This window comes from Salvelinus fontinalis, chromosome 32, assembly GCF_029448725.1.
Source record: "Salvelinus fontinalis isolate EN_2023a chromosome 32, ASM2944872v1, whole genome shotgun sequence".
In the NCBI taxonomy this organism is placed as follows: Eukaryota; Metazoa; Chordata; class Actinopteri; order Salmoniformes; family Salmonidae; genus Salvelinus; species Salvelinus fontinalis.
The window spans coordinates 20,113,807-20,140,217 of record NC_074696.1 but is presented as its reverse complement, the minus strand read 5'-3'; the positions used below and the strand labels follow the sequence as shown (position 1 = coordinate 20,140,217).

Here is a 26,411-nt window from a genome sequence, read left to right as displayed (position 1 = left end):
AGTGCATTCGGAAAGTATTCAGACCCCTTGACTTATTCCACATTTTGTTACGTTATTCAAAAATTGATTAAATAAAACAATTCCTCAGCAATCTACACACAATAACCCATAATGACAAAGCAAAAATAGGTTGAGAAATTTGCCATTATATATCTTTATAAAAAATAAAAGAAACTGAAATCACTTATTTACGTAAGTATTCTGCCCCTTTACTATGAGACTCGAAATTGAGCTCCGATGCATCATGTTTCCATTGATCATCCTTGAGATGTTTCTACAACTTGATTGAAGTCGACCTGTGGTAAATTCAATTGATGGGACATGATTTGGAAAGGCACACACCTGTCTAAATAATGTCCCACAGTTAACAGTGTATGTCAGAGCAAAAAACAAGCTATGAGGTCGAAGGAATTGTCCATAGAGCTCAGAGACAGGATTGTGTCGAGGCACAGCTCTGGGGAAGGGTATCAAACATTTTCTGCAGCATTAAAGGTCCCCAAGAACCTGATGGTCACTCTGGAGATGGGAGAACCTTCCAGAAGGACAACCATCTCTGCAGCACTCCACCAATCAAGCCTTTATGGTAGAGTGGCCAGACGGAAGTCACTACTCAGCGGCAGGGACTGGGAGACTAGTCAGGATAAGGGGAAAGATGAACAGAGCAAAGTAGAGAGAGACCCTTGATGAAAACCTGTTCCAGAGCGCTCAAGACCTCAGACTGGGGCGAAGATTCACCTTCCAACAGGACAATGACCCTAAGCACACAGCCAAGACAACGCTTCGGGACAAGTCTCAATGTCCTTGAGTGGCCCAGCCAGAGCCCGGACTTGAACCCGATTGAACATCTCTGGAGAGACCTGAAAATAGCTGTGCAATAACGCTCTCCATCCCACCTGACAGAGCTTGAGAGGATCTGCAGAGAAGAATGGGAGAAACTCCCCAAATACAGGTGTGCCAAGCTTATAGCGTCATACCCAAGAAGACTTGATGCTGTAATAACTGCCAAAGGTGCTTCAACAAAGTACTGAGTAAAAGGGTCTGAATACTTATGTAAATGTATTTTTTCAGTTTTTTATATTTTGCTTTGTCATTTCGGGCTATTGTGTGTAGCTTGATGAGGGAAAAAAACACATTTAATACATTTTAGAATAAGGCCGTAACGTAACAAAATTTAGAAAAAGTCAACTGGGTCTGATGGGCTATCTTCTGTATACCACCCCTACCATGTCACAACACAACTGATTTGTTTCAAACGCTTTAAGGAAAGAAATTCCACAAATTTACTTTTTAATAAGGCACACCTGTTAATTGAAATGCATTCCAGGTGACTACCTCATGAAGCTGGTTGAGAGAATGCCAAGTGTGTGCAAAGCTGCAAAGAATCTTTTAACACTTTTTTGGTTACTTCTGTACATGATCCATGTGTTATTTCATAGTTTTGATGTTTTCACTATTATTCTACAATGTAGAAAATAGTAAAAAATAAAGAAAAACCTTATAGGTGTGCCCAAACTTTTGACTGGTACTGTTCATAATATCTATGCCACAAGAGCATTAGTGACGTGGGGCACTTATGTTGGGGGGGGGGGGTTGAGGCCTGGCTCGCAGTCGGCATTCCAATTAATCTCAACTGTGTTCGATGGGGTTGAGGTCAGGGCTCGGTACAGGCCAGTCAAGTTCTTCCACACCGATCTCGACAAACCATTTCTGTATGGACCTCGCTTTCTACACAGGGGCATTGTCATGCAAAAACAGATTTCCCTTCATACTACAAGTCAGGATGGTCACAATTTGAAATAGGGTTCTTATTGACCAACTTAGTTTTATTTTGTAGTACAGTACTGTTAAAAGTTAGTTCAAACATGTTGAATTGGGTATGGATTTTCAGCTGAGGCCAACAGACAAATCACAGCTATGGAAGCCATTGCCAAGGTTACCACAACTACAATGCTAAAATAAAAGCAAAAAGCAAGAACCTAATTTACAACAACGTATGGTGCCACACCATACCAAAAATGTAAAGCCTTTTTTCATAATATTTTATTCATACATTTTCCAGGAAGAGTTTTGTTTAATGATGAGACAAAACAGATTATCTATAGGTAGGTACGATTTACACCTCAAATTAAAAAACATAATGAATCAGATTAAAACGAAAAGGAAATCTGTCTCGTCTTTCTGTGTCTTCCTCAGAACCACACATTTCTTCCTTCATTAACGATTATCATGACATTTCTCAATCTTATCAAAGGTCTCAATCTTGTGGCACCGCCTGTGTGAAGTCAATCTACACCAGCACCGGCAGACTCATTTGATTTGACTAGCCAGGGTTTGATCAAATCCATCCATTTGATGGGAGGGGTTGTTGTTAAAGGGGTTTGTGGAAAACAAGGCACCGTGCGTGGAGCCTGGGGGGAACAATTCACGGCTGAGAAGAGATGGATATATCCTATCTGGAATGACAATTTTGCAATTTTAGGGAAGTGTGAGGGATCTTTTCTTTTCAGCAATAGCAATAAATAGAAAGGGTTTTGGACGGTTAAAGTAGTGGAAAGAGGGGGAAGGGATTGGGGCCTGATATCCGTGTGAGATTTACAAAACTATTTTGTATTTCTCTCTTCCTCCCCTCTCCATATACCCTGCACATCAGGGGTTTGGTCAAAATGGTGGATTGTTCACATCACTGTAGACAGAAATGCAACATATAGACAGGAAACAAATGCGTCATAACAGCTCTATGCAATGCAGTGAATGCATTTCTATCTGCCGCACTCTGAACTCTCATCTCATTGAATAAACCCCTCAGATTTATTAGAGAGGAAGATGGATGAGTGAATCTTGTAGGATAAAGCATCTCTGTTTAAGAGAGGGTGCCTTTTGCCCCCTTCCCTTTCACACCCCTCTGTTGAGATGGTCTGGTCAGTCTGGTTCTGCTGGGCAGAGCTCTGTGGATGAGGCTAAGAACAGGGGATATGGGGGTGGGGCATGATCTGACAGGAGGCTGCGGTGGATGTTTAGAATGGTACATATGCTGACCGGGTCTCATCTGTGTCGGTTTGGGACGGTTCATTTCACTTCTTGGTTGTCTGTAGACAGTATGTGTGTGTGTTTATCCCTTGCTACCCAGAGCTGGATAGTGTGTATGCGTGTGTCTGTATTGACGTATGCTTATATACGTAACTGTGTGTGTGTGAGTGAGTGTGTCTTTATGAGGGCTGAGAGCCCAGCAGTCTCTCGATGGCAGCGTTGACATCTCCTCCTGTAGCGATGAGGGCCTGCAGGTTGGCCTCTCGGTTGATGAAGCCCATAGCACCCAGCTGCTCCAGCTGCTGCTGGAACTGCACCTCCGGGGTCTGGCTCTGTAGGGGGGGATCAGTCACAATCACTCAATCAAATCAGTCAACCAATCATCAACTAATCAATCAACAGTAAAACAGAATGAGGGAGAACAGGATGTGTGTGGTAAGTACCGAGGCATTCCCTGCGAACATTTGGAGCATCTGCTGCATCATCAGCTGCTGGGCGGGGTTTGTCCCAGCGCTCAGCGAAGAGGCGGGGTTCTCTGGAGCCACACCCCCTCCTACGGACAGGGGGGTTGTGGGTATTCCACCTGGTAATCCACCTACTAGCCCCCCTGGTAGACCACCTGGCAGCCCACCCGGTGCCAAACTGGGAGACACAAAGGGGTTAGTACAGACTCCGAGAACATATTGCCTAACAGAGTATTTAGGCTACTACCCAAAGTGTGTCTCAGTGTGTGTCAGTGTGTGTGTTCGTCAGCGGAGGCTGCTGAGGGGAGGACGGTTCACAATAATGGCTGGAACAGAGCGTTTGTTGTATTTGATACCATTCCGCTCCAGCCATTACCACGAGCCCATCCTCCCCAATTAAGGTGCCACCAACCTCCTGTGGTGTGTGTGTGTGTGTGTATATGTCAGTGTGAGTGTGTGCATCGGTGTGCGTACATCAGTGTGTGTGTGTACCTGGGCATGAGACCTGGTGCTTCTGTCTGCAGCGTCTGTAGGCCCTGTTGTATCTGGAGGAGAGCCTGCATGGCTCGGGGGTTGGTCATGACAGAGAGCGCCTCTGGGTTCTGCATCTAAACAACAGTCACAATCAAACTAACAATGAATCAATTAACATTCTGAAACAAATCATCCAGTCCAGACTCAAACAATTCAATCAAGTCCTTGGGACAGGTTCAGCTCTCTGTTATACATTTGTCTGTTAGAGTGTGTGTGTGTATACCTGCTGCAGGAAGACAGGCAGCTGGCTCCTGAACTGTTCCTGCAGTTGGGGATTTCCAGCAAACAGGGGATTATTCATCAACACCTGCGGGAGACACAGAAGGTGAGAGAAGATCAGGGTCCTGTCGTTCATCAGCTGCTTCCCCAGTGGGGAGGTTGTTCACCCTCTTCCTCACATCGGTCTATCTATATGGAGATAGGTACCGCACCGCCAGCCAGCCGGACCTGTTCTAGATACCTCGAGGTACCGCACCGCCAGCCAGCCGGACCTGTTCTAGATACCTCGAGGTACCGCACCGCCAGCCAGCCGGACCTGTTCTAGATACCTCGAGGTACCGCACCGCCAGCCAGCCGGACCTGTTCTAGATACCTCGAGGTACAGCACCGCCAGCCAGCCGGACCTGTTCTAGATACCTCGAGGTACAGCACCGCCAGCCAGCCGGACCTGTTCTAGATACCTCGAGGTACAGCACCGCCAGCCAGCCGGACCTGTTCTAGATACCTCGAGGTACAGCACCGCCAGCCAGCCGGACCTGTTCTAGATACCTCGAGGTACAGCACCGCCAGCCAGCCGGACCTGTTCTAGATACCTCGAGGTACAGCACCGCCAGCCAGCCGGACCTGTTCTAGATACCTCGAGGTACAGCACCGCCAGCCAGCCGGACCTGTTCTAGATACCTCGAGGTACAGCACCGCCAGCCAGCCGGACCTGTTCTAGATACCTCGAGGTACAGCACCGCCAGCCAGCCGGACCTGTTCTAGATACCTCGAGGTACAGCACCGCCAGCCAGCCGGACCTGTTCTAGATACCTCGAGGTACAGCACCGCCAGCCAGCCGGACCTGTTCTAGATACCTCGAGGTACAGCACCGCCAGCCAGCCGGACCTGTTCTAGATACCTCGAGGTACAGCACCGCCAGCCAGCCGGACCTGTTCTAGATACCTCGAGGTACAGCACCGCCAGCCAGCCGGACCTGTTCTAGATACCTCGAGGTACAGCACCGCCAGCCAGCCGGACCTGTTCTAGATACCTCGAGGTACAGCACCGCCAGCCAGCCGGACCTGTTCTAGATACCTCGAGGTACAGCACCGCCAGCCAGCCGGACCTGTTCTAGATACCTCGAGGTACAGCACCGCCAGCCAGCCGGACCTGTTCTAGATACCTCGAGGTACAGCACCGCCAGCCAGCCGGACCTGTTCTAGATACCTCGAGGTACAGCACCGCCAGCCAGCCGGACCTGTTCTAGATACCTCGAGGTACAGCACCGCCAGCCAGCCGGACCTGTTCTAGATACCTCGAGGTACAGCACCGCCAGCCAGCCGGACCTGTTCTAGATACCTCGAGGTACAGCACCGCCAGCCAGCCGGACCTGTTCTAGATACCTCGAGGTACAGCACCGCCAGCCAGCCGGACCTGTTCTAGATACCTCGAGGTACAGCACCGCCAGCCAGCCGGACCTGTTCTAGATACCTCGAGGTACAGCACCGCCAGCCAGCCGGACCTGTTCTAGATACCTCGAGGTACAGCACCGCCAGCCAGCCGGACCTGTTCTAGATACCTCGAGGTACAGCACCGCCAGCCAGCCGGACCTGTTCTAGATACCTCGAGGTACAGCACCGCCAGCCAGCCGGACCTGTTCTAGATACCTCGAGGTACAGCACCGCCAGCCAGCCGGACCTGTTCTAGATACCTCGAGGTACAGCACCGCCAGCCAGCCGGACCTGTTCTAGATACCTCGAGGTACAGCACCGCCAGCCAGCCGGACCTGTTCTAGATACCTCGAGGTACAGCACCGCCAGCCAGCCGGACCTGTTCTAGATACCTCGAGGTACAGCACCGCCAGCCAGCCGGACCTGTTCTAGATACCTCGAGGTACAGCACCGCCAGCCAGCCGGACCTGTTCTAGATACCTCGAGGTACAGCACCGCCAGCCAGCCGGACCTGTTCTAGATACCTCGAGGTACAGCACCGCCAGCCAGCCGGACCTGTTCTAGATACCTCGAGGTACAGCACCGCCAGCCAGCCGGACCTGTTCTAGATACCTCGAGGTACAGCACCGCCAGCCAGCCGGACCTGTTCTAGATACCTCGAGGTACAGCACCGCCAGCCAGCCGGACCTGTTCTAGATACCTCGAGGTACAGCACCGCCAGCCAGCCGGACCTGTTCTAGATACCTCGAGGTACAGCACCGCCAGCCAGCCGGACCTGTTCTAGATACCTCGAGGTACAGCACCGCCAGCCAGCCGGACCTGTTCTAGATACCTCGAGGTACAGCACCGCCAGCCAGCCGGACCTGTTCTAGATACCTCGAGGTACAGCACCGCCAGCCAGCCGGACCTGTTCTAGATACCTCGAGGTACAGCACCGCCAGCCAGCCGGACCTGTTCTAGATACCTCGAGGTACAGCACCGCCAGCCAGCCGGACCTGTTCTAGATACCTCGAGGTACAGCACCGCCAGCCAGCCGGACCTGTTCTAGATACCTCGAGGTACAGCACCGCCAGCCAGCCGGACCTGTTCTAGATACCTCGAGGTACAGCACCGCCAGCCAGCCGGACCTGTTCTAGATACCTCGAGGTACAGCACCGCCAGCCAGCCGGACCTGTTCTAGATACCTCGAGGTACAGCACCGCCAGCCAGCCGGACCTGTTCTAGATACCTCGAGGTACAGCACCGCCAGCCAGCCGGACCTGTTCTAGATACCTCGAGGTACAGCACCGCCAGCCAGCCGGACCTGTTCTAGATACCTCGAGGTACAGCACCGCCAGCCAGCCGGACCTGTTCTAGATACCTCGAGGTACAGCACCGCCAGCCAGCCGGACCTGTTCTAGATACCTCGAGGTACAGCACCGCCAGCCAGCCGGACCTGTTCTAGATACCTCGAGGTACAGCACCGCCAGCCAGCCGGACCTGTTCTAGATACCTCGAGGTACAGCACCGCCAGCCAGCCGGACCTGTTCTAGATACCTCGAGGTACAGCACCGCCAGCCAGCCGGACCTGTTCTAGATACCTCGAGGTACAGCACCGCCAGCCAGCCGGACCTGTTCTAGATACCTCGAGGTACAGCACCGCCAGCCAGCCGGACCTGTTCTAGATACCTCGAGGTACAGCACCGCCAGCCAGCCGGACCTGTTCTAGATACCTCGAGGTACAGCACCGCCAGCCAGCCGGACCTGTTCTAGATACCTCGAGGTACAGCACCGCCAGCCAGCCGGACCTGTTCTAGATACCTCGAGGTACAGCACCGCCAGCCAGCCGGACCTGTTCTAGATACCTCGAGGTACAGCACCGCCAGCCAGCCGGACCTGTTCTAGATACCTCGAGGTACAGCACCGCCAGCCAGCCGGACCTGTTCTAGATACCTCGAGGTACAGCACCGCCAGCCAGCCGGACCTGTTCTAGATACCTCGAGGTACAGCACCGCCAGCCAGCCGGACCTGTTCTAGATACCTCGAGGTACAGCACCGCCAGCCAGCCGGACCTGTTCTAGATACCTCGAGGTACAGCACCGCCAGCCAGCCGGACCTGTTCTAGATACCTCGAGGTACAGCACCGCCAGCCAGCCGGACCTGTTCTAGATACCTCGAGGTACAGCACCGCCAGCCAGCCGGACCTGTTCTAGATACCTCGAGGTACAGCACCGCCAGCCAGCCGGACCTGTTCTAGATACCTCGAGGTACAGCACCGCCAGCCAGCCGGACCTGTTCTAGATACCTCGAGGTACAGCACCGCCAGCCAGCCGGACCTGTTCTAGATACCTCGAGGTACAGCACCGCCAGCCAGCCGGACCTGTTCTAGATACCTCGAGGTACAGCACCGCCAGCCAGCCGGACCTGTTCTAGATACCTCGAGGTACAGCACCGCCAGCCAGCCGGACCTGTTCTAGATACCTCGAGGTACAGCACCGCCAGCCAGCCGGACCTGTTCTAGATACCTCGAGGTACAGCACCGCCAGCCAGCCGGACCTGTTCTAGATACCTCGAGGTACAGCACCGCCAGCCAGCCGGACCTGTTCTAGATACCTCGAGGTACAGCACCGCCAGCCAGCCGGACCTGTTCTAGATACCTCGAGGTACAGCACCGCCAGCCAGCCGGACCTGTTCTAGATACCTCGAGGTACAGCACCGCCAGCCAGCCGGACCTGTTCTAGATACCTCGAGGTACAGCACCGCCAGCCAGCCGGACCTGTTCTAGATACCTCGAGGTACAGCACCGCCAGCCAGCCGGACCTGTTCTAGATACCTCGAGGTACAGCACCGCCAGCCAGCCGGACCTGTTCTAGATACCTCGAGGTACAGCACCGCCAGCCAGCCGGACCTGTTCTAGATACCTCGAGGTACAGCACCGCCAGCCAGCCGGACCTGTTCTAGATACCTCGAGGTACAGCACCGCCAGCCAGCCGGACCTGTTCTAGATACCTCGAGGTACAGCACCGCCAGCCAGCCGGACCTGTTCTAGATACCTCGAGGTACAGCACCGCCAGCCAGCCGGACCTGTTCTAGATACCTCGAGGTACAGCACCGCCAGCCAGCCGGACCTGTTCTAGATACCTCGAGGTACAGCACCGCCAGCCAGCCGGACCTGTTCTAGATACCTCGAGGTACAGCACCGCCAGCCAGCCGGACCGGTTCTAGATACCTCGAGGTACAGCACCGCCAGCCAGCCGGACCTGTTCTAGATACCTCGAGGTACAGCACCGCCAGCCAGCCGGACCTGTTCTAGATACCTCGAGGTACAGCACCGCCAGCCAGCCGGACCTGTTCTAGATACCTCGAGGTACAGCACCGCCAGCCAGCCGGACCTGTTCTAGATACCTCGAGGTACAGCACCGCCAGCCAGCCGGACCTGTTCTAGATACCTCGAGGTACAGCACCGCCAGCCAGCCGGACCTGTTCTAGATACCTCGAGGTACAGCACCGCCAGCCAGCCGGACCTGTTCTAGATACCTCGAGGTACAGCACCGCCAGCCAGCCGGACCTGTTCTAGATACCTCGAGGTACAGCACCGCCAGCCAGCCGGACCTGTTCTAGATACCTCGAGGTACAGCACCGCCAGCCAGCCGGACCTGTTCTAGATACCTCGAGGTACAGCACCGCCAGCCAGCCGGACCTGTTCTAGATACCTCGAGGTACAGCACCGCCAGCCAGCCGGACCTGTTCTAGATACCTCGAGGTACAGCACCGCCAGCCAGCCGGACCTGTTCTAGATACCTCGAGGTACAGCACCGCCAGCCAGCCGGACCTGTTCTAGATACCTCGAGGTACAGCACCGCCAGCCAGCCGGACCTGTTCTAGATACCTCGAGGTACAGCACCGCCAGCCAGCCGGACCTGTTCTAGATACCTCGAGGTACAGCACCGCCAGCCAGCCGGACCTGTTCTAGATACCTCGAGGTACAGCACGGCCAGTCAGCCGGACCTGTTCTAAATACCGCGAGGTACATGACCGCACCGCGAGCCAGCCGGACCTGTTCTAGATACCTCGAGGTACAGCACCGCACCGCCAGCCAGCCGGACCTGTTCTAGATACCTCGAGGTACAGCACCGCACCGCCAGCCAGCCGGACCTGTTCTAGATACCTCGAGGTACAGCACCGCCAGCCAGCCGGACCTGTTCTAGATACCTCGAGGTACAGCACCGCACCGCCAGCCAGCCGGACCTGTTCTAGATACCTCGAGGTACAGCACCGCACCGCCAGCCAGCCGGACCTGTTCTAGATACCTCGAGGTACAGCACCGCACCGCCAGCCAGCTGGACCTGTTCTAGATATCTCGAGGTACAGCACCGCACCGCCAGCTAGCTGGACCTGTTCTAGATACCTCGAGGTACCGTACCGCACGCCAGCTGGACCTGTTCTAGATACCTCGAGGTACAGCACCGCACCGCCAGCCAGCTGGACCTGTTCTAGATATCTCGAGGTACAGCACCGCCAGCCAGCTGGACCTGTTCTAGATACCTCGAGGTACAGCACAGCACCGCCAGCCAGCTGGACCTGTTCTAGATACCTCGAGGTACAGCACTGCCAGCTGGATCTGTTCTGTACAGCTGCCAATTAATTACAGACAACCCATTCCCATCGATTCCTATGGATCCCCTTGCGTTCAGATTATTTGTGTCCCAAATGTCACCCTATTTATAGTGCACTACTTTTAACCATGGCCCCTATGGGTAGTAGTGTACTATAAAGGGAATAGGGTGCCATATGACACACTTAAAGTGACTTTATGAACCATGATAACCCCCACTACTCTGTTGCTACAGACCTGAGAGGCCATGTCTGGGTTCTGGGCCAGAGACTGCATCATACTGCGCATGTAGGGAGCAGACAGCATGTTCTGCATCAGCTGGGGGTTCTCTGAAATCTGCTGCATCAGACTCTGCATGCCTGGACTGCTGAACATGCCTGACACACACACACACACACACACACACACACACACACACACACACACACACACACACACACACACACACACAGAGAGAGAGGTTGATGGGGGGTGGGTAAGTGCCGTTGTGTGCGTGTGCGCGTGTGCTTACAATCCCCAACTTGTCATACAGCGCATTCGGAAGTATGCAGACCCCCCTTGACTTTTTCCACAATCTGTTAGGATACAGCCTTATTCTAAAATTGATTAAATAAAAACAAATCCTCATCAATCTACACACAATACCCCATAATGACCAATCGAAAACAGGTTTAGACATTTTAGCAAATGTATTAAAAATAAAACAGATACCTTATTTACATAAGTATTGAGACCCTCTGCTATGAGACTTGAAATTGAGCTCAGGTGCATCCTGTTTCCATTGATTCCATCCATCCTTGAGATGTTTCTACAACTTGATTGGAGTCCACCTGTGGTAAATTCAATTGATTGGACATGCTTTGTAAAGGCACACACCAATTTCTGCAGCATTGAAGGTCACCAAGAACACATTGGCGTCCATCATTCTTAAATGGAAGAAGTTTGGAACCACCAAGACTCTTCCTAGAGCTGGCCGCCCTGACAAACTGAGCAATAGGGGGAGAAGGGCCTTGGTCAGGGAGGTGGCCAAGAACCCGATGGTCACTCTGACACAGCTCCAGAGTTCTTCTGTGGAGATGGGAGAAACTTCCAGAAGGACAACCATCTCTGCAATACTCCACCAATCAGGCCTTTATGGTAGAGTGGCCAGACGGAAGCCACTTGGAGTTTTCTAAAAGGCAACTAAAGGACTCTCAGACCATGAGAAACAAGATTCTCTGGTCGGATAAAACCAAGAGTGAACTCTTTGGCCTGAATGCCAAACGTCATGTCTAGAGGAAACCTGGCCCCATCCCTACCTAAATACAGCATGGTGGTGGCAGCATCATGCTGTGGGGAGTGGCTTCGGTCAACGCAGGAGTGGCTTCGGTCTCTGAATGTCCTTGAGTGGCCCAGCCAGAGCCCAGACTTGAACCCGATCGAACATCTCTGGAGAGACCTGAAAATAGCTGTGTAGCGATGCTCCCCATCCAACCTGACAGAGCTTGAGAGGATCTGCAGAGAAGAATGGGAGAAACTCCCCAAATACAGTTGTGCCAAGCTTGAAGAAGACTTGAGGCTGTAATCGCTTCCAAAGGTGCTATAACAAAGTACAGAGTAAAGGGTCTGAATACTTACGTAAATGTGATATTTCCGTTTTTAATTTTAATTCACGTCCACATGTGCTATTACAGTATGTGAAGCTGTAGTATATCAACTGAATGCTGTCACTTCAACAGGAAGTCAGTCTATGTATTACCGTACCATTTCCCAGACTGGCAGAGTTGACACCCAGAGGGTTAGAGACACTGGGGTTGGTGCTGCCAGTGGTAGACGAGGCTGTGGTGCCCGTGCCCCCTCCACCCTCAGAGGGGTTGGTGGAGCTGGGGGGGCCCCATGGGTTGGGCAGCGGTTCCCGGTTCTCTGTCCTCGACGGCTGCACCCCCCCATCAGTGTTGCCCCCCAGGGCTGAGAAAGGGTTGTTTCCAAACTGGGAGAGAGGAGAGAAATAAGTCATTATCAACTTGTTGAATACCATTGGAGTTTATGTTCAGCACTCTCCATGGGATAGATTAGAGTTTATTTCTGAGGCTGAAAAACCTTGAAAAAAAAAATGGGTGAATCCCTGGTTTGAATTTTAACTTAGTCGTGATGTCAATTGATTTGAATTAACTGTCATCAGTGGGTACCTGGTCTCGTGCGGCGCTGAACATGGGTTCCTGGATGTCTGTATACATCCTTCGCAGGGCGTTGTAGCCCCCCGGGATGCTCTCCAGGTTGCTAAGTGCCCGGTCCTGGTTACGCATCATCTCCTGCATCATAGCAGGGTTCCTGGCCAGCTCCATGGTCTGAGGAGAAGGGAACAGTAAGGTGTTGACAGGAATTCTTCAGCTAGGCTGGGTTCTGGGGTACAGGGACTCAAGAGGGGTAAGCTAGACCAAACATATTTTCAAAAATTATTTTACATTTTCTCAATTTCTTATTAGTCCAGGACTAAACTTAATCTGTGTCTGAGAAACCTATTTCTTTAAATAATTTAGAATGCAGCTAAATGTAAAGATGCCTCTCAAAAAGTAGTAGACTTCCCAAAGGTAAAAAATAAATATAAAAAAACTGTCAGTGACCCAGTACACTCCAGCCAATCCCAACCTGTCAGTGACACAGTACACTCCAGCCAATCCCAACCTGTCAGTGACACAGTACACTCCAGCCATTCCCAACCTGTCAGTAACACAGTACACTCCAGCCAATCCCAACCTGTCAGTGACACAGTACACTCCAGCCAATCCCAACCTGTCAGTAACACAGTACACTCCAGCCAATCCCAACCTGTCAGTGATCCAGTACACTCCAGCCAATCCCAACCTGTCAGTGATCCAGTACACTCCAGCCAATCCCAACCTGTCAGTGATCCAGTACACTCCAGCCAATCCCAACCTGTCAGTAACACAGTACACTCCAGCCAATCCCAACCTGTCAGTGATCCAGTACACTCCAGCCAATCCCAACCTGTCAGTAACACAGTACACTCCAGCCAATCCCAACCTGTCAGTAACACAGTACACTCCAGCCAATACCAACCTGTCAGTAACACAGTACACTCCAGCCAATCCCAACCTGTCAGTGACACAGTACACTCCAGCCAATCCCAACCTGTCAGTAACACAGTACACTCCAGCCAATCCCAACCTGTCAGTAACACAGTACACTCCAGCCAATACCAACCCGTCAGTAACACAGTACACTCCAGCCAATCCCAACCTGTCAGTGACCCAGTACACTCCAGCCAATCCCAACCTGTCAGTAACACAGTACACTCCAGCCAATCCCAACCTGTCAGTGACACAGTACACTCCAGCCAATACCAACCTGTCAGTAACACAGTACACTCCAGCCAATACCAACCTGTCAGTAACACAGTACACTCCAGCCAATCCCAACCTGTCAGTGACCCAGTACACTCCAGCCAATCCCAGCCTGTCAGTAACACAGTACACTCCAGCCAATCCCAAACTGTGTGTGATCCAGTACACTCCAGCCAATCCCAACACGTCAATGACCCAGTACACTCCAGCCAATACCAACCTGTCAGTGACACAGTACACTCCAGCCAATCCCAACCTGTCAGTAACACAGTACACTCCAGCCAATCCCAACCTGTCAGCAACACAGTACACTCCAGCCAATCCCAACCTGTCAGTGACACAGTACACTCCAGCCAATCCCAACCTGTCAGTAACACAGTACACTCCAGCCAATCCCAACCTGTCAGTAACACAGTACTCTCCAGCCAATCCCAACCTGTCAGTGATCCAGTACACTCCAGCCAATCCCAACCTGTCAGTGATCCAGTACACTCCAGCCAATCCCAACCTGTCAGTGATCCAGTACACTCCAGCCAATCCCAACCTGTCAGTGATCCAGTACACTCCAGCCAATCCCAACCTGTCAGTAACACAGTACACTCCAGCCAATACCAACCTGTCAGTAACACAGTACACTCCAGCCAATCCCAACCTGTCAGCAACACAGTACACTCCAGCCAATCCCGAACCTGTCAGTGATCCAGTACACTCCAGCCAATCCTAACCTCACAGTGATCCAGTACACTCCAGCCACTCACAACCCGTCAGTAACACAGTACACCTCCAGCCAATCCCAACCTGTCAGCAACACAGTACACTCTAGCCAATCCCAACCTGCCAGTGTACTGTGTCTCCAGCGCAATTAAAATGGCCTTCCATTCTGTCTACATACCACCACAGACTGAGACTGGCACTAAGACAGCATTGAATGAGCTGTATTCCGCCATAAGCAATCAAGAAAATGCTCACTAGTAGCCAGGGACTTCAATGCAGGGAAACTTAACCTGTCTGGCACCATTGGGACGGTAGCGTCAGACCTCGACAACAGCAAGTGAAATTGCAGGGCGCCAAATTCAAAACAGAAATCCCATAATTAAAATTCCTCAAACATACAAGTATTATACACAATTTTAAAGAAACTTCTTGTAAATTCAACCACAGTGTCCGATTTCAAAAAGGCTTTACAGCAAAAGCACACCACGCAATTATGTTAGGTCAGCGCCTAGTCACAGAAAACCATACAGCCATTTTCCAGCCATTTTCCAGCCAAGGAGAGGGCTCACAAAAGTCAGAAATAGCGATTAAATTAATCACTAACCTTTGATGATCTTCATCAGATGGCACTCACAGGACTTCATGTTACACAATAAATGTGTGTTTTGTTTGATAAAGTTCATCTTTATGTCCAAAAACCTCAGTTGAAATTGGCGCGTTATCTACAGTAATCATTGTCTCAAACAAACATCCGGTGAAATTTCAGAGAGCCACATCAAATTACAGAAATACTCATCATAAACATTGATGAAAAATACAAGTTTTATACATAGGATTAAAGATAAACGTCTTGTTAATCCAGCCGAAGTGTCAGATTTCAAAAAGGCTTTACGGCAAAAGCACACCATGCGATTATGTTAGGTCAGCGCCCAGTCACAGAAAACCATACAGTCATTTTCCAACCAAGGAGAGGTGTCACAAAAGTCAGAAATAGAGTTAAAATGAATCACTTACCTTTGATGATCTTCATCTGGTGGCGCTCCCAGGTCTCTATGTTAGACAATAAATGTTTGTTTTGTTCGAAAATGTCCCTCTATGTCCAAAAACCTTTTTGTTGGTGCGTTCAGTTCAGTAATCCAAAGGCACAATGCGCGCTCTCAACATCGACGAAAAGTCAAAAAAAGTACAGTAAAAGTTCGTAGAAACATGTCAAACGGTGTTTAAAATTAATCCTCAGGTTGTTTTTGTCATAAATAATATTTCAACAGGACAAAAGCTTCGTCAATAGAAAAAGAGAAACAAGAAAGGCGAGCTCCCGATCACACGCTTATCTCATGTCTGGAAATGTCCACTGTCCACTCATTGAAAGTGCTGTATCTCCCTAATTTTTCTGAGTAAAAGCCTGAAACAATGCCTAAAGACTGGCCACATGTAGATGAAGCCATAGAGATCGTGAACTGGGTCCTAAGTCTTTGTATGGTGGATAGGCTTTCAATGGAAAAACAGCCTTTCAAAATAATAGTACTTCCTGAATGGATTTTCCTCAGGTTTTCACCTGCCATATGAGTTCTGTTATACTCCGACATTATTTTAACAGTTATGGAAACTTTAGTGTTTTCTATCCAAATCTACTAATTATATGCATATCCTAGCTTCTGGGCCTGAGTAGCAGGCAGTTTAATTTGGGAACGCTTTTCATCCAAAATTCAGAGTGCTGCCCCCTACCCTAGTGAAGTTAGATCCGTTTTTACCAAATTTCAATCAGCATGTTAAATGTGCAACCAGAGGGTAAAAAAAACAACTCTGGACAACCTTTTCTCCACACACAGACGCATACAAAGCTCTCCCTCGCCCTCCATTTGGCAAATCTACTACAGGACTGTTTTGCTAACACAGACTGGAATATGTTCCAAGATTCCTCCGATGGCATTGAGGATTACACAACATCAGTCATTGGCTACATCAATAAGTGCATCAATGACGTCGTCCCCACAGTTACTGTACGTACTAACCCCAAACAGAAGCCATGGATTACAGGCAACATCCGCACTGAAATAAAGGCTAGAGCAGCCGCTTTCAAGGAGCGGGACTATATCCCGGAAGCTTATAAGAAATAAGATTGAATCGTACTACATCGGCTCTGACGCTCGTCGGATGTGGCAGGGCTCGCAAACCATTACAGACTACAAAGGGAAACACAGCCGAGAGCTGCCCAGTGACACAAGCCTACCAGACGATATAAACTACTTCTATGCTCGCTTCAAGGCAAATAACACTGAAATATGCATGAGAGCACATGCATGAGATCACCAGCACGCTCTCCGCAGCCAATGTGAGTAAGACCTTTAAAACGGGTCAACATTCACAAGGTTGCAGGGCCAGACAGATTACCAGGACGTGTACTGCGAGCATGCTTAACTAGGCAAGTCAGTTAAGAACAAATTCTTATTTACAATGACAGCCTACCCCAGCCAAATCCGGTAGACGCTGGGCCAATTGTGTGCTGCCCTATGGGACTTCCAATCATGGCCGGATGTGATGCACCCTGGACATGAACCAGGTACTGCAGTGACGCCTCTTGCACTGAGATGCAGTGTCTTAGACCACTGTGCCACTTGGGAGCCCTGTAATACCAACATGTTTTAAGCAGACCACCATAGGCCCTGTGCCCAAGAACACTAAGGTAACTTGCCTAAATGACTACCGACTCATAGTACTCACATCTGTAGCCATGAAGTGCTTTGAAAGGCTGGTCATGGCTTACATCATTATCATTATCAACATCATTATCATTATCAACACCATTATCCCAGAAACCCTAGACCCACTCCAATTTGCACACCACCCCAACAGATCATACAATCTCTCATTGCACAACCTTCAATGTTAAGTAGTAATTATGTAAAATCCAGGAACATTTATTACGGTCTTTGTTAGGAATAAATGGCCCGTCAACAGTTCGCAACGAGCCAGGCAGCCCAAACTGCTGCAAATACCCTGATTCTGCTTGCACTGAACGCAAGAGAAATGACAATTTTCCTAGTTAATATTGCCTTCTAACATTAATTTATTTTAACTGCATATGCAGGTTTAAAAAATATATACTTCTCTATTGATTTTAAGAGGGGCATTGATGTTTATGGTTAGGTACATTATTGCAACAATTGTGTTTTTTTTCCGCGAATGAGCCTTTGTTAAATCATCATGTTGAAGTAGGCTGTGACTCGTGTAAGGTGGTCAGCCTGCCACGCGGTCTGCTCGTGGATTGCAATGTAATCGTCGTCCAAAAAGGCAGATTACCAATTGTTATGAAAACTTGAAATCGTCCCTAATCAATCTGCCATGTCGATTAATTGGTCAACCTCTAATCTCTATTGCACTCCACACTGCCCTTTACCACCTGGACAAAAGGAACACCTATGTGAGAATGCTATACATTGACTACAGCTCAGCGTTCAACACCATAGTGCCCTGAAAGCTCATCAATAAGCTAAGGACTCTGGGACTAAACACCTCCCTCTGCAACTGGATCCTGGACTTCCTGACGGGCCGCCCCCAGGTGGTAAGGGTAGGTAACAACACATCCGCCACGCTGATCCTCAACACAGGGGCCCCTCAGGGGTACGTGCTCAGTCCCCTCCTGTACTCCCTGTTCCCTCATGACTGCACGGCCAGGCACGACTCCAACACCATCATTAAGTTTGCCGATGACACAACAGTGGTAGGCCTGATCACCGACAACGACGAGACAGCCTATAGGGAAGAGGTCAGAGACCTGGCCGTGTGGTGCCAGGACAACATTCTCTCCCTCAACGTGATCAAGACAAATTAGATGATTGTGGATAACAGGAAAAAGAGGACCTAGCACACCCCCATTCTCATCGACGGGGCTGCAGTGGAGCAAGTTGAGAGCTTCAAGTTCCTTGGTGTCCACATCACCAACAAACTAACATGGTCCAAGCACACCAAAACAGTCGTGAAGAGGGCACGACAAAACCTATTCCACCCCAGGAGACTGAAAAGATATGGCATGGGTCCTCAGATCCTCAAAAGGTTCTACAGATGCACCATCGAGAGCATTCTGACTGGTACACATCACTGCCTGGTATGGACACTGCTCGACCTCCGACTGCAAGGCACTACAGAGGGTAGTGTGAACGGCCCAGTGCATCACTGGGGCCAAGCTTCTTGCCATCCAGGACCTCTATACCAGGCAGTGTCAGAGAAAGGCCCTAAAAATTGTCAAAGACTCCAGCCACTCTAGTCAGACTGTTCTCTCTGCTACCGCACTGCAAGCGGTACCGCAGCGTCAAGTCTAGGTCCAAGAGGCTTCTAAACAGCTTCTACCCCCAAGCCATGACCCCTGAACATTAATTAAATGGATACCCAGACTACTTGCATTGCCACCCCCCCCCCCCCCTCTTTTACACCACTGCTACTCTCAGTTGTTTTCATCTATGCATAGTCACTTTAATAACTCTACCCACATGTATATACTACCTCAACTGGTGCCCCCGCACATTGACTCTGTACCAGTACCCCCCAGTATATAGTCTTGCTATCGTTATTTTAATGCTGCTCTTAAATTACTTGTTACTTTTATTTCTTATTCTTATTCTTATCTGTATTTTTTAAACTGCATTGTTGGTTAGGGGCTTGTAAGTAAGCATTTCACTGTAAGGTCCCTCACCTGTCTCATAAGCTCGGGGTTGTTGAGCATGTGTGAGATCTCGGGGTTGCGCTCCATCAGCTGCTGCATCTGAGGGTTGGCCACAATCATCTGCCTCATCAGGTCTGGGTTGGACATCATGTTCTGCACCAGGGGGTTCTCCATGATCTGAGACAGCATCTCTGGGTTGGACATCAGCTGGCTCTGCATTTGCTGCTGCAGCTCCATGAAGTTAGCTGAGCCCATGCCCATGCTGCTCAGACTGGACAGGTCACCGAACCCGGCTAGGAGGGAGGGAGAGGGGCATAGTCAGAGGGCGTGATGGTGATAGTAATGATCTTTGGAAATTGTTGTCGGATGTCTTTTTCAGTATAAACTGTTGGGTGTGTGTGAGGGGGTGGATAGATAAGATTAGAAGTGTGTACTTATTTAGCTTTGTAAACTCACTCAGTATGTTGGGGGTCTGTGGGGGTGCCGAGGCAGGGCCTCCAGTGGACCCTACTGTGGAGGAGTGGACTGCAGAACTGGGGCCCGAGGAGCTGCCACTACTGCTGCCCACCTGGGAGGTGCAGGAACTAGCGCCATCTCCTGCCCTGGAGGGACAATGCACTGATCAGTAATTTTCCATATTCACATTAAAAGCTACAATATGCAATATGAATTTGGCGACCCGACCAAATTCACATAGAAATGTCAGTTATAGATATGTCGGCTCAAACTAGTAATACTATTCTGCAAAAACACGTGACCGCCCGCTTTAATACATCCTAAACAGTTGCGTCACCGAAAGCTATTCGACGATGCAAGTGAAGACACTACATATAGCCTATTCACCTTTAAAAGTTGACCAAGCAATTCCTTTTCCAATTCCAATTCCCATTTCCCCTTTCTGCCAAATGTCCGAAGAAGACGACAGCATCCAACTAAAACACAATATCCATTTTGCATCATCTTACTTGTGTGCCGTCTTTATGACCAGGTGGACTGTCAGGCCGTCCTTGATGCCGTGTTGGTTGAGCGAGTCCCCGTCCTTCAGGATCTTCCCTGCAAAGATCAGAACCAACTGATCCTGCTTGGCTTTGAACCTCCGCGAGATCTCCTCCTTAAACTGGGAAAGGAGAAAGAAATATAGAGAGAGAGGAGGGATGGACAGCAAGAGAAAGAGGGCAGCAGATGAGGGAAGAAAGGGAAACAAAGAGACGTAGTCAAACAATTCTCAATTAACTGATTTTAATTCTAAAGTCTTGTTTCTGGGTAAATCCTCATTGCTCATCTCTGGGTAAATGCTCATTGCTTATCCTATTACAGGAATCATACTACCCGATCACAAATACCAAATCACTCTTAGTGTTGTGCCTCCAGTGATCAACAAGAATACTACACATATGAGGCACATTAAACAGGAGTAAAATAAGCTGTAAGCCATTAAGCTGTTCAGAATATCAATCAGGACTGGAGTGACAGGACAGGAAGAAAAGAGACATTAGCTGACAGATTCATAACACATCAGCTTGAATGTAACAGGGGGACTTGTGTATGGGAGAGATGATTCACATGGCCAGAAATCTAAAGTCCAGTAACTGATATTCAGAACAATGAGGTGCCGTTACATTCTGAATAAAAAGACTGTTTATAGAGTAAGGCCAGCACAAAGTTGTTTCTGGAGAAACAGTTAAGAAACTAGATAGCTAACGTTAGCATTTAGCTAACAACATTATTCAACGTTAACTAACCATTTACCTAGTTAGCTAACTACTTAGTTAAGATATAGATTTTTTTTATGACTAACATACAGAAGTCACACGACACATTGCCTTGACTGTGCAGGGAATCAGCTGTCATTTGTTGAGTCGGGAAGCCGGTTAGCTAACGTTAGCTAGGCTACATAAAACAACTAAGCACCTAACAATATGGAGGACTAGAGTAGTTGAGAGTGGTATTATAACAAAGTTAGTGAATAGTTTGCTATAAATATCGCTACACCGTCCAATTCTGAAATGTTGGCTCGCTAACTAACTACACTAACAACATGCTTAACCACACACACACACACACACACACACACACACACACACACACACACACACACACACACACACACACACAAGTGGGCATGATGATGATGTAGCAAAGCAGCTAACGTTTGTGGCCGCTCGCTAGCAAGCTACGGATTAACAAAATTAACGAACCTGAGTGACCGAGGCATCTTCCGAGATGGCGATTTCTTCCTTATCTTTCGGGGTTTTGACTGTAACCTTAATAATAGATCCCTCAGAAGATACCGTTGTATTATTGTTGTTATTAACAGGATCTTCACCGCCGTTGTCCTCCATGTTTACTCCTCCGATAGAATCGCTCGGATTTGGCGTCCAATTCCGGGTCAATATAGGTCACCACTTCCTTTCCAGAAGAATTGCCTCATGATGACGGATAATTTGAACCTAACACAGACCGATGTACATGCCTTTGCACAGAGACAATATAGCCGCTGCCTTAGCATTGTCGTCTATGGTAGGCTAGTGAAATATGCCAATGCACAACATTTAATATATACACTACACTTGGCAACAGGTGGTAAGCCATCCTCAAACAAAAATATACAATTGCAGGTTGACAGCAATGATGTATACCGTGCAAAGGCTACCTAAATGCACCAGACCGGATGACAAAGCACTAATGTAATAACTATTTCACTCCACAAGGGGGCTGTACCTGGTCCTGATGACTATCTTACCTGTTGATTTGACTGGCAAAGTTTTCTTTGTGTTCCAAACTTATTAAAATCAATATTTTTAAGTTGTATATGTCAATATAATCAATATATAACTGTTATAATATAAGCATGTATTCTTGTGCTAATCTCTTTCCACAGCTGCTGACACAACAAGTGCCCCTGGAGGAGTGCCATGAGTCTGTCTAGCAAACAAGAAGACTATGGTGTCTGTAGCCTACCATACAAACCAAGCGTGATTTGGAGTTCCAGTTTGAAAAAGCTGTTGTAGCCTAATTTTTTCAAGAAAAATGCCAAGCAGATAGCATTTGTACCTCCATATGCACAGCCTTTAAAAAAAAAAAATCACACCACTTTTCACACTGTCAAAACATGTCCTGAAATTGTCAACCAGCGCTTTTACTTTAAATTATCCCCACCACTCACCTCCTTGCATAATGAAGCAGTCATAAACAGAACCTTATCTGCATGTTTGGCGTCTGCATCCTCTGGACATAAATGCTAATATTGATGTATTGGGAAATTAATTGGCAGTCATATTTGCTATGTTTTGATCCACTGATTCTGTTAAATGACACACTGATGTTGGCTTTTGATGAAGGGTATGACATTTCTGTCACTAGAAGATGGCCTATCCCTTAATCAGACCTCACAGACTATAGCTGTCTTTAGATGGCAGTTTGTGTGTGTGTGTGTGTGTGTCTCTAAAGAATTCACTGTATAAATACTGTCATGGAAAACTATGATCACAGAGTATTCAACTTATAAGTGTATTTAAAAACAGTATTATGAGGAAGCAGGTGAGCAACATATTACAGATGTATTCCGTATATTAGAGAGAGGACAACAAGATAGACAGAGGGGCCATCCCTCCCTATACTGTATGTGTGTCTAACTGTCTATCCATGCAGCCACAGCCACACATCCATTGAAAGAAAAAATGTTGGCTTCAGCATGTTGCATTGACTCCAACAGTACTGCATACCTATGCACATCCACAATTCTAGAACATACCAAATACAAACCAGCCAAAGCCCCTACCCTAACCCCCTGACCCCCTCCCAGCCGCCTACATTGAAAGGGCTGTGGGGGTCACATGATCCCGTGCCACTAGCGATGGCTCGTTCAATTGCATCCGTTACATGGGGCCTGATTGTTTAAGGATTTTGCTTCCATCAACAGAGGGGATAGCCCAGTGGAGTTCTCTTCCACTCTCCTATCTCTCCTCCTAGGCTTGCAACGTCTCTCCTCTCTCTCTTTCCCTCTATCCCTTTCTCCCCAGAAAGGTAAACGGTTAAGAGGGTGTTTTTACTGAAGAAACAAGGTAAGGGGCATCCTAAATACAGTATATCTATATAATGTTCCCTTAATAAAAACGTATAGTTGTGCCAAAGACACAGTTACGCAGTAAACTGAAGTCTGAAAAGAAGACAATAGTGAACTAGTGGTTGAATAAACACTGATCAAACTCAATTAAGTGCTTGGCAGAACTTACTTGGCAAAAGAGCTGTTTAGGGATACTAGTTGTAAACGTGCATTCTATGACAATGTAAAAACTACATGCGTGTTTGTTTATGCTATATGGGGCAAATGTTCATATATGTTAACGGGTGTCGTATAAAGCTTAGATTGTATCTGACTTATTGCCTGTGCCATAGCATTATATGAAGTAGTGCTTATGAGTGAGCTCAACTGATAATTATAAACTCTGTAATATATATGATCCCAAAATTACCAGTATTTTGAGACTACTGTGATTCAGCAATTTGTACTTTAGCTTTCAAATATTGCTGTCCATGTAAAAGTTATATCCGGTGTCAAGAATCGTACTGAACTTATTCCTGTTTCTATTACATTCTAAACAGTATGGAATAATTATTATTAAAACTGAGTGTGTTCTACATACGTAGATCATACCAGGTAGGTACAGGTGTGTGTGTCTAACTTCATCATCTCCCTCCCCAGTATGAGGAGCTACGAAGTGGCCAGAGCAAACTGAGTGTGTGTCATACAAAACATTGTATAATCCAGGTGTGTTTACCCACCCTCCCTCGTCTTCCCATGCAGTATCAGGTACCACACAGTGGCCACAGCAGCATCTCTTAGGATGTACAGCTTCATGGGAGGGGGCCTGTTCTGTGCCATGGTGGGGAACATCCTGCTGGTGGTCTCCACAGCAACAGACTACTGGATGCAGTACCGTCTGTCGGGCAGCTTCGCCCACCAGGGCCTGTGGAGGTACTGCATGTCGGGAAAGTGTTACATGCAGACGGACAGCATCGGTGAGAACACACGTCAAGCAAAACCTCCCAAATGGCACCCTATTCCCTATGCCCATAGGGCTCTGGTCTAAAGTAGTGCACTATATAGGGAATAGGGTACCATTTGGGACACAGCCTAAGAGATCAATAGTAATTAAAACTATGTTTACCACTCCTGTACATGGCCCAAGAGAATAGGCTACCAGCAGCATCTCAGTAGTTAATAGAGGCTTCCTCCTAGTCTAGTTAAAGTCATTTGTCAGAGACATCTCATCAATGGCTGCTTTGTTTCATGTTACAATCCTGTTGTCACAAACCTGTTACTGGAATGTATTTTAGAGTAATGTTGCACATGAGGAGAAATATGGCGCCACCTAGAGGCTGAGAATGGTACTAGGTTTAGTTGTCAAACTGCCTGAAGGAGGGATGCTGGGGCTCTGTTGTTGTCATCCTGCTCACTACTCTGTCTGTCCCCTTCTAGCATATTGGAATGCCACCCGGGCCTTTATGATCCTGTCAGGGATGTCGTGCTTTGCGGGCATCATCGCAGGCATCCTCTCCTTCGCCCACTTCTCCGCCTTCGAGAGGTTCAACCGCTCCTTCGCTGCAGGGATCATGTTTTTCGTCTCCAGTGAGTCTCACACATGCACACACGCACACATGCACACACGCACACATGCACACACGCACACATGTTTAGTACAGCATATTTACCTATTATATTCCCCTGCCTTCTCCCAGCCTTATTTGTTCTTCTGGCAATGGCCATCTACACGGGTGTGACAGTGAACTTCCTGGGCAAGCGTTTCGGTGACTGGCGTTTCTCTTGGTCCTACATATTGGGCTGGGTGGCACTGCTCATGACCTTCTTTGCAGGTAAGAACTGACATACAGGGTCAATCACAGTACTCAAAACTGGCTCCATACCAACATGCCCAATATTTCTATTGCCCGGTCCAAAAACAACTCACAAGCCATTAGTCCCTCAGCATTAGCAGATCTGAAGAGTTTGATGAAAGCAATATGGTGATGATTTTCCCTAGCCTTCCAATGGGTTAGGGGGGCCTTGCTCCATCATAGTGCTGAACCTTCAGACCTGATAGATAGTGTAGGTGCTGAAGGGAGGCTTGTGGTTTTTTGGGTGTCTACAGCTGGTTTCTAATGTCCATTGTCCATTAACCTGTGTGTGCTCTGTGTGTTCCAGGGATATTTTACATGTGTGCCTACAGAATGCATGAATGTAGGAGAGGAGGCGGCCCTACACGCTAGAGAGAAAGACACAGCAAATCGCACAAACTTTTTTTTTTAAATAAAACATTTAACACTGAATGAATGACCTTAACATATGACAGAAAGCCTTCGTGCCTACATGGGCCTCCATCCCCTGATGCGTCCAATGGATTTCCTGGATAAATAAAGACTTGATAGAAAAATATACAATAGCTTTCTGCCATTCACATGAAAAGAAGAATGATAACTTTATTTAGAAAGACAATTCCACTAGCTTCTTTATCTATGTACAGTAAACAGGAAAATATGTTTCAAAATGGCTGCCACTGCAATGGTTATGATATCTCCTTAGTGCCCTTTTCAAGCATATATGCGAGATGAGTACAGACATGTTGTACATGCAAATGTAGCCTATTGTAGTTTTGGTTAGGAATATGGGCAGGTGGAGCCATGCTGACCAGGCAAGTTCTCATATTTTCCAATAAAGCTCCTCTCTAAATGTTCTGTTGTCTCTATGTTGATACTCAGTGCACAGTCCACATTTTTAGGGTGTATTTTCCTTATTTACATCCCTTTCTGAGAAGGGGTTTTAGTTATGGGTTGTGTTAGTGATGGCTGTCTTTTACATGATGCACAAAGTTTTACCACAAGATGGCGGCCCTAAACCAGCTTTTATTAGCAGGGCTTCTTTGCACATACTGCTAGACAAGTTGCTTCCGTTGCCTGGGATGCTTCTGTTGCCTGGCAAATCCCAAAGCCAAAGCAACTGCCTGGAGGTGAGAGGGCCACATCTTGCAAAAGGTAAAGATTTGTCATACAGCTTCTGTAAGATTGACTGGTATTGTGCAGATTTTCCCTGTTCAATATATACCACAATTAATCATGTTTTACTTTCCCCGAGGCGAAGAGCTAAGAAGTGGACCCAAGGTGGCCCCAGTCACAAGCTAATACATGAGACCTCCAGGACATGTTTTTGCATTGTTATGTATAGTCTGTAATGAAGAAACTACTGCACAACCAAGTGGAAAACAATTCCCTAGGGCTACATTAAATGGCATGATGTCAACACTAATAGGAGATAAGAATCCCACACGTTAAGGGAAACCAGTCTCCTTTATTTCACAACTTAGTTTTTTGTGAGAAAAGGCTTCCCCCGAACCCCAACCCTCGTCCTGTGGAAACTTCTATTGT

At 48.4% G+C, this 26,411-nt stretch overlaps 2 protein-coding genes across 2 annotated transcripts; one reads left to right on the top strand and one right to left on the bottom strand.

Annotated features, from left to right (window-relative positions):
* Positions 1–1,797: 1,797 nt before the first annotated feature.
* LOC129830867 (ubiquilin-4-like) lies at positions 1,798–21,437 on the bottom strand. The gene is made up of 11 exons (XM_055893677.1): positions 21,188–21,437; positions 19,955–20,106; positions 19,446–19,591; positions 19,020–19,282; positions 12,440–12,598; positions 12,015–12,240; positions 10,509–10,648; positions 4,249–4,332; positions 3,984–4,099; positions 3,471–3,669; positions 1,798–3,359 (listed from the first exon to the last, which is right to left on the bottom strand). The coding sequence occupies exons 1-11, from the start codon at positions 21,329–21,331 to the stop codon at positions 3,207–3,209; spliced, it is 1,782 nt and encodes a 593-aa protein (XP_055749652.1). The 5' UTR covers positions 21,332–21,437; the 3' UTR covers positions 1,798–3,206.
* On the top strand, positions 21,427–25,705 carry LOC129830868 (lens fiber membrane intrinsic protein-like). The gene is made up of 6 exons (XM_055893679.1): positions 21,427–21,509; positions 21,871–23,053; positions 23,797–24,011; positions 24,472–24,621; positions 24,732–24,866; positions 25,195–25,705. Exons 3-6 carry the CDS (start codon positions 23,837–23,839, stop codon positions 25,257–25,259), a joined length of 525 nt encoding a protein of 174 aa, XP_055749654.1. The 5' UTR covers positions 21,427–21,509; positions 21,871–23,053; positions 23,797–23,836; the 3' UTR covers positions 25,260–25,705.
* The last annotated feature ends 706 nt before the right edge of the window (positions 25,706–26,411 follow it).

What these genes read in the sequence shown, in the direction of transcription:
- LOC129830868 (XM_055893679.1), top strand. Translation starts at nt 23,837, where the DNA reads ATGTACAGCTTCATGGGAGGGGGCCTGTTCTGTGCCATGGTGGGGAAC. An exon ending in CATGCAGACGGACAGCATCG is followed by an intron (nt 24,012 to 24,471) that starts GTGAGAACACAC and finishes GTCCCCTTCTAG; the next exon opens with CATATTGGAATGCCACCCGG. An exon ending in GCTCATGACCTTCTTTGCAG is followed by an intron (nt 24,867 to 25,194) that starts GTAAGAACTGAC and finishes TGTGTGTTCCAG; the next exon opens with GGATATTTTACATGTGTGCC.
- LOC129830867 (XM_055893677.1), bottom strand. Translation starts at nt 21,331, where the DNA reads ATGGAGGACAACGGCGGTGAAGATCCTGTTAATAACAACAATAATACA. An exon ending in CTCTGCCAGTCTGGGAAATG is followed by an intron (nt 10,649 to 12,014) that starts GTACGGTAATAC and finishes TGTGTGTGTCAG; the next exon opens with GCATGTTCAGCAGTCCAGGC. An exon ending in ACCCAGACATGGCCTCTCAG is followed by an intron (nt 4,333 to 10,508) that starts GTCTGTAGCAAC and finishes TGTCTCCCGCAG; the next exon opens with GTGTTGATGAATAATCCCCT.